General features: G+C 37.8%; 1 protein-coding gene across 1 annotated transcript; it reads right to left on the reverse strand.

Moving 5' to 3' along the window:
- Positions 1-7471: 7471 nt before the first annotated feature.
- On the reverse strand, positions 7472-10950 carry LOC121183171 (proteasome subunit alpha type-4). The gene is made up of 9 exons (XM_041040085.1): positions 10823-10950; positions 10299-10327; positions 10130-10172; positions 9568-9730; positions 9361-9438; positions 8930-9018; positions 8549-8679; positions 8006-8129; positions 7472-7701 (listed from the first exon to the last, which is right to left on the reverse strand). The coding sequence occupies exons 2-9, from the start codon at positions 10299-10301 to the stop codon at positions 7547-7549; spliced, it is 786 nt and encodes a 261-aa protein (XP_040896019.1). The 5' UTR covers positions 10302-10327; positions 10823-10950; the 3' UTR covers positions 7472-7546.
- Between the last annotated feature and the right edge of the window lie 491 nt (positions 10951-11441).

The following is an 11441-nucleotide window of genomic DNA, read 5'->3' on the forward strand; positions in this document are numbered from 1 at the left end:
CAGATTTCTGAAAATATAACGACCAATTTTGTGTAATTTCTTGAATCATAAAGCGAAACTTCTCTTCCCACTGAGGGAATAACTCAATAAAAGCACCTCAATATATAAATCATGTACAGGCTATTCCTTAATCTGTCTTGCCATACAGTAATACTGTCCATAATTCACTGAACCCTATGGAGAACGCATTTTTTTTTCATTGTTCTTGCTCGAATGTCTATGTCAGCTCATTGATTCACACCTGAAAACACAGGCAGAGGTGAGTCAACTCAAAACTTAGCATGTGTATAAAGTTTGAAACATTAACTGGTCAAGTTAGATAAACTAAAGAAGCACTGTCAGGGATGTTTGTCACAGAGGTAGACTGATGAGCCACAGATGTTTTCTTTCCTTTCACAAACGCAAAGTAAAATACAGCAACAAGAAAATCATATTTGAAACTCAGCTGTGATGCTATAATAATCGTGAAAATACCAAAATACGCTTTCACTCTAACCAGTAAGAACGCTGGTTGTTTATTTGTTAAATCAGACAACATGGAAATGCCATGTGTGCTGAACATGAATGTGACTGGACTGAGAAAATATACACCGAAACTGGATTCAAAGGCACCATTAACAAATCATTCAGAACGCAATGACCCTCGGTAAAGGTCTGAGTAAACACGGCACGCTCACTCAGCTGGTGGCAGCAGCTTTCAGAAGCAGTGAGAAGGTAATGGAGGGATATTCAACAAATCCACCCCTATGATGTCAACACACTTGGATTATTTGGCAATACGTAATAGATTCTTCAGCATATTGGAAATACATGTCAGTGAGTGTATTCCAGAATTCATTAAAAGAAATTAGTTAATGTGTGTTGATATATTAGATGGTTTAACGATACATTTCTGTTGTATAACAGACACTTGACTTATTGTTTTGTTTGCACTGGGTTTAACTGCTGACGTGGAGGAACATACAGTACACCGAGGAAAGAAGACAGGCACAGTTTTAGATCTTGCTTGGTTTGTTCTGTGTAGGCACAGAAAAGATCTAATGACGATCACGGAAATGCTGTAGTGCCCTTAACTGATATTATACACTCTTAGCACACAAACGCTGCTGTGACTCTCGCTTAGCGTGCTACAGTCTATATTGTGGAGCATGTGGGCTATATTTGTTTCATGGTGAATGTTTTTACGTAATCAAACCAATCACGGCAGCAGATAACGTGGCAAAAAGCTCCATCTGAGCCAAACAGTAAGAACTACTTTGGGCCAGTTATGCACACAAGTTACCTGGTTTTAAAGTCCTACCCTTGTTAACAACAACAACAACAACAACAACAACAACAACAACAAAAGAGCTCAATATAAACTAAGAACACTTAAGAATTTAAAATTTGGAGATTTGGAAACAGGGTCCCTCTAGAGAGGACTGGGGCCTCTACATGGTCTAGATATCTTTTTTTCAGTGGTGCAAATTACTAACAAATTTGTGATTAATCAAATTACGTAGACCCAAATAATATGGAGTAAATCTAAAGTCTTTTGGGGTTCCTGGGCAGTTACCTGAATTGCCGGATTGGTAATCCAGTCTTCCAGTCTGTGAAAATCGCAGTTTGGATTCTGGACCGTCTGGACACTGCAGCATTTACCACACTGCTGGATCTGGCCCCTCTATCTGATCAACAGAAGAAGACAAAAGCAACAAAACAATTTACCCACAGTGAGATTTTCATTCTAATTTCAACACATTTTTCAGTATCATCACATGATTTTTCACTGTATATTTATGATTTTGATGTATTATACAGTATGTGTTGTCAACAATCACAACAATTTCACTCCGAGCATGTATTGGATTGTTTTCTCTGTCTGTGAATGTAAAGCAAATGTAACCTTTTGTTCTATTTAAAAGCGAGTGTGTTGCAAAGTTTGACAGAAATTGAAAAGCAAAGTGGATTAGGAGCCTGAATATAAACTCTCTGTGCCTGCTTTTATTACTAAATAGTCTCTCCACACAAAAGAGTTCATCCCCAGCACCTTATTAGGTAAGCAGAGACAAGTGGCCATTGTTGCAGGCAGAAACACACCAGCACGTCTGCAAGAACATTTTAACTGTGGTGAAAACAACAAGTGGAAAATAATGAGAACAGTCCACTGAAACAAAATACACTTTCAAATAAATAACCACTGACAATCATAACAAACAGGCTCTGTGGTGTTTGTTTGACACATACAACTTTTCATAGCTGTAGAATGAAATCCTTGTGTCACCGAAATGTTAAATGTTTTTTTGTTTTTTTGTTTTTTTTAGAAACTGTAAAAGTACACCAGCTTGATAGTAGCTTGACCTCATGTCTTTATTTTTGGTTTGTCCAATAAGGTCAGAAAAAGATTTCACAAACCAGAAGCACTGAGTCACTTAAGTAAAGTTAAAACAAAAAACTGACCCAGATGGAGTTACAAATTTTTTTTTGGCCACTACTGTGTAACATGATTTCAAGGTCATGAAAACTTTTAGCCCAAAACAGTCTGACAATGCCAACACACTGTACTGTACCACAAAACCTGCTATTATGTGTCAGCAGCCGCAATAGCTTCTTATACTGCTCCATAATAGGTCATATCAGAAGCACGGCTCGTAATTATTGTTTACTGCCACTCTGGCTCCATTTATGGTGAACTGTCTTGAACTGGTGGTGAGCAGCGACTCTGTAATCTCAAGGATTTGCAGGCTGCTTGCAAAATTACTGTCATGGATGAAAAGATTATTTAATTCCTGATTCCCAGTAAGGTCAGGATTTCACACACCAATGAGTGGCCTTGGCTTTAAATGGGAGCTTGATGGTAAGTGGTACAGTCAGTAAGAGAAGTAATGTTGAGTTAAGACACTCGCTCCCTCTGTTGAAATGTTCTGCACGTGTTGTTGGTGTTGAGGATAGTCACATCTTCTGTTGCTTTTTTTTTTATCTACAGGGATTTCAGGGTTTTAGTGACCTAAGTTGCAGTTTATAATTCATAAATTAGAATTACATTTAGCCCAGCATGTTTAACTTTTAATAATATAAACAATCCAGTATAACGACAGGTCTGTTATTATGGCCATTATCCACAAAAGCTCAGTGTGGATGCTGTGCAGTTGTTAGTACAGAATACCAGGATTGTTACTGTCCAGTCTCAGAAGTGACAAAGACTGACTTGAATTTCTTATTGGCATTATTGTCCAGTGAAATACTGATGCATTAAGTAAGTCCTTTGTAGCCACACATTCACTCACACACTTGCTCTGACTTATCCTCAGGTCCACACTTTCTAAAATCCAGGCTATGACATCTATCTGCTTCTACTTCAAGTTTGTTTCTCTTTAATGAAGCATGAAATATTTTATAACTTTCTTTTCAATAGAGTGTGTCAGTAACTGCAGAAATATACTGTAATATTACACACCGTCCCTCACTCCCTGTATCTGAAGACTGAACCTACCATACTTTACAGACTGGGATTTTACATGTAAAACGTGCAACATGGAACATATGATTTAACTTAGCATTTAGTGTTTTGTGATTTGAATTTATATTTGTATTTCTTTACTTGCTGTTTTGTGTCATGTCCATTGGGAGTGCAGATGGAAATTTGCTGTTAGCTAAATCTGGTACAGTGCATCTCTTTTCTTTGAATAAGATTAATGTTTTTGTACACGGTAACTGATTAATAAAGGCAATAAACTAATTACCGAACGGGCCAATGAGGCACAGGCCTGGGGCTCCCTTGGGCTTCACCTTCAAAATGGCACTGAAACAGGCACATAACAACTACAAAGAGATGCAACAACAGTATTAGTTAAAGGGTAAGACCAGCTCTTCAAAATTTACTGGCTGGAGTTCAACATGCTGTAAAGTGAGAGTCTCCTGTTCTGTAAATCATCTTGGACTTGCTGCCGGTGATATGCGGCTAAAACTCTCGAGATCAGTGACGGGATCAAGATCAAGGACTCTGAAAAGGCAGCAAGACTCGTGTCATGTTTAGCCTCGTGTGCTAGCTGGTGTTTATCCCCTCTGGGGCTGAGTGAGAGATGTGAGGATGACCGCATTGTAGGAACACTCCCCCTCGTTCCTGTCTGCTTCAGCCTCTCGTACTCCCCCCTTTTCTCTCTTTTCACTCTTCCTTCCTCCCCTATCTCCTCCTCCTCCTCCTGCTCCTCCTCCGGTGCTAGCAGGATAACATACCGCCTGCCTCTTGTTTGGATAAGTTAATGCTGAGATGTCAGCCTTGATTCTGATGTATACCACCTGCCCTGGCCTCCGGTTGACCTCGTACTCCAGCTCCCACTGCAGAGACATTCCAGTGCTTTTCTGGGACTGTGTTTACACTGCAACAGATTGCCCTGCTCTCCCTGTCTGCTTCATCACGGTGGACAGTGGTGGGCCTTCACACCTTAGTCCAGAGTCCTCCCAATATACACTTTAGTTGTTCTTGGGGACCAATGTTAAGTAAGCTGGTAAAAGCCTCAGAGATCCTGAAGAGGAAGTGTTGTCTTCAGCAATATTAGCATCAGTATAGCATTTTGGAAACAGAAATTAAATTCTTACACTACCCTACTGTCATTTTTCCAGATTTTGGAAACATAAAAGAGGGGAGGCCAGTGGACTGGGCATCTCTGTTTCTCTGTTTCAGGCTCGGCTTCAGAAGGAGAGGCCTGCGAGCGGCTCCAGTCATTCAGATGCCAAGATCCTCCCACTCAGCACTGTGAGAGCTCATGTGAACACCATGACCTCACTGTGTCTGCCCTTTAAATGAATTAGCACTGCTGATTTACAGTTAAAGCCCATGTAAGATCCTAACCGAAAGATTGAAGTCGAATGAAAAGAAATTTTCACTGCAGGACACTGGCCAAGTCTTTATCTTAGATTTGACTAAAATATCTCAATCTTTAATTGGACTGTGTCACTTACAGAGTTGTGAAGTGTGTGACACTATACTTCAAATCCCCTTGATTAGCATTTATAGTCAGGATCAAGCATTTCATAAATGGTTTACAACAAAGTGTAACGTAAGCATCAATTCTAACTTCTTCTATGAAGAAGTGAGCTATTTTATATTTTTCTGTTTCACTATATTGTCGTTAATATTGTGTTCACCTGCCATTTATAGCTGTCCACGGAGCGAGTTAAAGTTGTTAAGAATAACAATAATAAATTTGATTTTATGCACCTTTCACATAACTCAAGGACACTTTACATTAGGAAAACAAGCAAAAAACTGTTAATGAAAAAGCTTGATACTCCTTGTGAACGACGGAGAAGTGGTGAACAAATGCAAAATAAATTTTTGGTTTCATCTTCTGAAATGTGAAGATTCAGAGTTTTATTTGCTTTATATCACAGTAAACTGGATATTTTTGCAGTGTAAAACCTCAAAAACAAATATGGACAGGACTGGGAGTGGGTTATTATTATGATTAAACTGTTGGAAGCCATTATTTATATTAAGTGCAGAATGTGCAAAAAAAAGAAGTTGTATCTAAAAGCACCTTTGTGTAGGGCTGTAGCTACAACTGAGGACACAGAGGTCATGTCCACAGCATTGTTTCTGGGAATGTGTGGGGCATTAACAAACTGAGGGGGAGTTGACATTCTACTGTTACACACAAAGTACACATGATGGGTTTTCAAAGGCAGATTCATTTAGCTTTTGGGCTCTGCAACTAGTGTCTGACTGTTTGTGGCCAAAAAAAAAAAAAAAAAAAGATAAGATTTCAATAAAATAAAAGGATTTTATTATTCCACCAGAATTACTTTAATACAGTGATGTGGTGAGGGTTTTTTTTGAAAGGTAATTGCATAGGGATATTTAAAAAGAGTAATTTGAAGAGTCATTTAAATAAGTAAATGTAAAATATATGTATATAATTATTCTAGCACAGTAGCTACTGTGCTGCGCTGGTACTGGTAACAATTATCACTCAATCAGCATCCTCTGCTGCATCTCCTTGCAGCTTTATTTGGGTAGACCCCAAAACAACACAAAAATAGATATTTCAGGAGTACTTCTCAATAAAAACAGATGATGAAATCAAAGCTTGGCACAAAATTGCATGTGCTTAGCCTTGTAGCGGCTGTGTCATCACAGTATGTGTGCTACAGCATTAACAGCTGGTTTCAGTCCAGACATGACCACCTACATGGTGTGTAACCGAGTGCCCATTACTGATCAAACAGACCCACGGTTGCTGTCACATTCACCACCTGCTCTTTGATTCAACACAACTCACCAAGTAACATTTAAATCACTATCTCCAACACTTCTGGCTTTTTGAATATTAACACTGAAAATTAATTAATTAAACTTAATCATCCCCATGACATAACAAGCATCTAATCTCTTATGCGTTTGTTGTAATATAAAAACACAGTCAACATGAAATTTAATGAAAGTGGGAAAATATGGTAGAGCTGTTGTGTCTTTGTCTTTACATTAGATCAGCGTGTCACTCAGTCTGCACCGACCAGCTGCAGTGTTCGGTACATCTTGTTCACTGATTGGATCCCATGAAACCACTGACCTTAAATCAAAATATAATATATGGAGGTAGCTGATCACTATGTGGAGATAAAATACCTGTATTATCAGTTATTGTACAAGAATATTTAAAAGCACCTTTGTTTCCAAACATTCAACAGAGGAATCAAACCTCAAGAAATTTCACCAGTGAGCTCTATCGCCACTGTGTGGTAAAGAGAACGAATAACACTTGAAAGAGAATCAAGCAGAGATGGCAGACTGAAGGACATGATGTTAACAAGGTCTGACACACACAACAGGTTGTTGATTAACAAACAAATGTTAAATAAACTCCTTTTACCTGGTCACAGACTTTCTAGGAAAGACACTGATTCCAAAATGAAATGTACAACCTATTGTGTTTCTATGATTGTTTCCCTGAAAATGTGGCTAATATTTAAACAAAACCAAAGGTGAATGTGAGATTCATGATGAAACTAGTCTTTTGAACTGGAGTTTTTAATCAGTTTTTAGTTTTTAATGAGTATAATTTTGCTATTAGAAAAACAAAATGGGCCTCAGTCATTTAGATTTTATTTTATCACACACCACTGTGATGATGTATTCTCAGGACCTACAGCTCCATCATGTGGTGAAAAAAGAAAATCCTCACTCTATTGCAAGTCTACAGTGTATATTATATACAGGACGAGCAGCAGTTTTCCATGGCCATGCTTAAAAACCACCTGTGCCTGCGTCTAGGTAATTTGAAAGTTCAAACTTGTAGGATCAATAAAGAAACTTTTATTTTGGAGGCTGTAGTTTAGGGTGCTGTCAAATTGGTTGAAATGCAATATTTTGTCCACACCATTTATATAGATGAAAAAAGTTCTTTAAAAAGTTGTTTTTTCTGCTTTTCACTTGTTAAAAAAAAAAAAGTGCAAAATTTGTTCTGAAGACACAAAAATAAAAAGATGTCGATCAGTTTCCAACTTTTAATGTAAAAGACAAAACAATACAGGATTTAGCGACACAAGGGAAAAGTTATTATTTTGCTCATTTGTCCTTCTCCTTCTGCTCCTTCTCCTTTTTGTCCTTTTCAGCCTTGGCCTCTTCGGCCTCGTGCCGCTTGATGAGCTCCTCTACTTCTTTCTGCTTGAGCACCTTGATTTTTGTTTTCCCCTCTTCCCTTGTCAGTGTGGCAATCTCCACTGAAACAGTAAATATGATACCGTATTGTGTTACTGTGGTGTAGTTGAGGATGTTGATTAAATTACTTATTAAGACACAAATCTACCTTGTGTATGTGATCTTTCTGGATGCAAGAACTAAGAGCTGAAAATCATTGCTAATTTAGTTTAGAATCTTTTATCAGTATTTGGCATTTAATGTTGATGTCAGACCCTAGTTATACCTGAATTAACACAGTTCACCGTTCAAACTGTCATTTCACATGAATACTGACCACAATATGTGATCTAAACTCCAAGAGAGAGCGCTTTTCCTAAATCTCACCTTTCTCTGCTGAGAGCTTGCTGACATCCATTGTTTTGTTGAGGACTTTGACAGCCAAGGCCAAAGCAGAGGACAGAGTCATCTCTCCCTCCTTGTAGTCCTGCTTCAACATGGACACTGCAGCCTGAGGCAGAGAAGACGATACATCAAACACAATATAGAGAGGAAGAGTGGAATTGAACTCAACTTTAGCGTGATGCAAGAACTTACTGCTTCAACAAATTTCTCACTGAAAGTTGCACTGGAACCTTAACATTTTATATTATTAACAACATTTAAAACGACACTTTTTCAATGCAGAATTTTTTGAAACATTTGCCAGGCAATTGTTTTAAGGAGGGAACTCTTATACCACTTCAAATAACAGTCATATGACACTAAGTCTTATGCAAGAAAGTTATGTATGTTGTCCACATCCAGCACTACTATAAACACAGCATTGTTCATATTCTGAGTTACACCACAACAACTGCACAACACTGTCTGGTGTATCTGTTCAGATCATCTCACTGACTCTCATGATCTAAGTCAATTCAGACTTACAGCGCTGTTGTTGCCAATGCAGGTTGCCTTCCAGCCTCCATAGTTGCCACTGGGGTCACTCTGGTACAGCTGGAAACCGTAGTGTTTGTCCCAACCCATGTAGAGCAGAGAAACTCCAAACGGCCTTTTTCCTTTTCAGACAAACCACACAAGTGTTACAGAATGCCAAAATCCATCTGTGCTTCTACACAATAATGAGGATAGTCTGTCAATCGTCTGGAGGATTATTTACCGATTAGGTATTTTGGCAAACATCTGTAAATGTACAACTTAAATGTTAAGAGCGAAAATATGTTCATCCAAAAGGTCACCAGCTGGTATCCTTCAGTAACACTACAGGATGAGAGCAATAAACTAAACAAAGACTACTGTGTATCTTACCTCCAAACTGTGTGTAAGCTTGCTTGATGTCACACAGGGCAGTCACCAACTGCTCACAGGGTATTGGCTCCTGGTACTGCAATAAGTATCTGAAGAGAAATGTAAGCATGTGGTGAATGTGATAAATGTCTATAAAGTATTCTACCCTCTTAATTTAACAGATATTATGTTTGTACTTATAGGTTTGCAAATTCAGGCTTTCCTGAACGCAAAACCTTGTCTTATGCTTATTTGGTTAATAAAAGTTGAAAAAGTGCACTAGGTTACTGTCGCTTTACCATGCAACATTAAAATATTTTAAAAGGGAACAAATACATTTGTTATGAAACTTTCTTAAATCCAATATTTAAAAGCAGACCCAGAATATCCAAAGAGGTACATGGGAAAGCACTAAAATTTTAATGGCTGGCAGATTTTCCTCTGAAACTTACCTCTGTGCAATTAGCCGCAGTTCATTTGTCAGTACATTGGCGTCTGATGTAATCCCAGCAACACTACACGCCATGTCTCTGAAAGAGATAAACACACACAAGACCACAGTATAATGTTAGAATTGGTTGTGGTTTTTATTTTTCTAAATAGAGGTATGAACTAAGTAGTGGGTGCAGAAGAGTGCCTGTGTAGCTCAGTTCACTCACTCATTGAGCTTGTAGATCTTCTCAGAGAAGAAAACCTCATCAAGCAGCTTGTGGATGTTGCGTCTCTCTGCTGCTAGCAGCACTCCATCATTTGCTAGAATCCCCAGACATGTTCCAGCATGACCGATTGCTTCCATGGCATACTCCACCTGATAAAGGCGTCCTGTAAATCACAGTCACAAAGTCTTTATTGACTACTTTTGGCTAAAAATTTCTTATACATCTGAAACACACTTGTTATTTGAAATAACAAGACTGTGAGATGCGGATGAAAGCTAGAAAGCGGACCTCCTACGTTAACCCAAAGAGTCTGCACTTAATTTCCTCAGTTTTGCAGACCCTCTGGTGGGTCCATCCTTACAAAGCCACAAAATCATGGAAAAGCAATGTTCAGTCCACAAAACCTTAATGTAAATTCTAGGCAAGATTTGGTGTCTGCAAACAAAATATCAGGCTTTCAAAATAATTTATTAGTGGGGACATAATAACTGACATTTTTGGATCATTTCACTCAATATTTGATTATCAAGTGTGTAAAAAACTAAACAAAACAAACACTTGCCTTCAGGAGAAAATATGGTTGTCCGGGAATCATATCTGCGAGACTGAAAAAAACAAAAAAACAGACAAAGAAACAACAGTTAGTAGGCGACAAAAACAAGATATATGATAAACTAAACCTGGCTTTGTAAACAAAAGTGATATTTGTGCAGAGCAGAGCAGCTACATACCATTTTTTCTTCACGGCACTGGAACTATCCTGCAAAATATAAAACAGCTGTTGTTATAATTGCGGCTTCCAGCCCCCCTCAAAAAAGCAACTTATCCATTGATCCCTCAGTGTTTCTACACTGTGCTACTGTCTCTTATACTGAAATAAAGTTCTCGTCCGATATACTGAACGACCAATTCTCACTTTAAATAGCAGAAACCAAACCATCAGTTAACTCGTATTTCATAGATAAAAAATAAATAGCTCCTTTCCTAATCTTATACAAAAATAAACAGCGAATAAAGTCTCGGTTAGTTTTTGAAACAGTTAGCTGCTCTCTTCTCTGTGTCACGGTGCGTGACAGCTAGCTAACTGCTGCTAAAGAGAATGAATCTGCAATATCCGAGCATGCTAATTCGCTAGCATGCTAACTAGCTAGTTCCATAATGAAGACAGTCTTCTAGCTGGATCGCCTCAAACTGAAGTACAATTATGTTAAAATAGAACAATGCTGCAGTAAAGGATAAAACACTGATTCATTACCTTTGGCGAAAAGGTCTAAGTTAGCCTACTTTGGCCCAGGCACAGAACTCCGGCACTTTCAGTTTGATGCTTCCTCACACACACCGGATGCTGTAGCAGTAAGTAGCCGCTTAGCAGCGCCACCTCGTGGGAGGATCGATCGCGTGAACAGACAAATGGAATACTTTATAATCCCGAAGGGATACAAAAAGTATGAGGTAAGTAAATAACAATGCGATCAAAAGCTAGATTTCATACAATAACTAAATAAAGAATAAAAATGCAGAATAAACAATAATAGTAATTTATGTGTGTATATATATATATATATATATATATATATATATATATATATATATATATATATATATATATATATATATATATATATATATATATATACACACATAAATTACTATTATATATATATATATATATATATATATATATATATATATATATATATATATATATATATATATATATATATATATATATACACATAAACAGAAATTCTGTTCTTTTGTCTCCGACTCGGCTGATGTGAATATTTTGCCCCCTCTCTAAAACTCGTTGTTACGGTTCAAAGATATGACGTGAACGCAGCACGTTTGTCATTGGTCGTTTGAGAGGCATGGGG

Source organism: Toxotes jaculatrix, chromosome 1 (assembly GCF_017976425.1).
Source record: "Toxotes jaculatrix isolate fToxJac2 chromosome 1, fToxJac2.pri, whole genome shotgun sequence".
Lineage (NCBI taxonomy): Eukaryota > Metazoa > Chordata > Actinopteri > Toxotidae > Toxotes > Toxotes jaculatrix.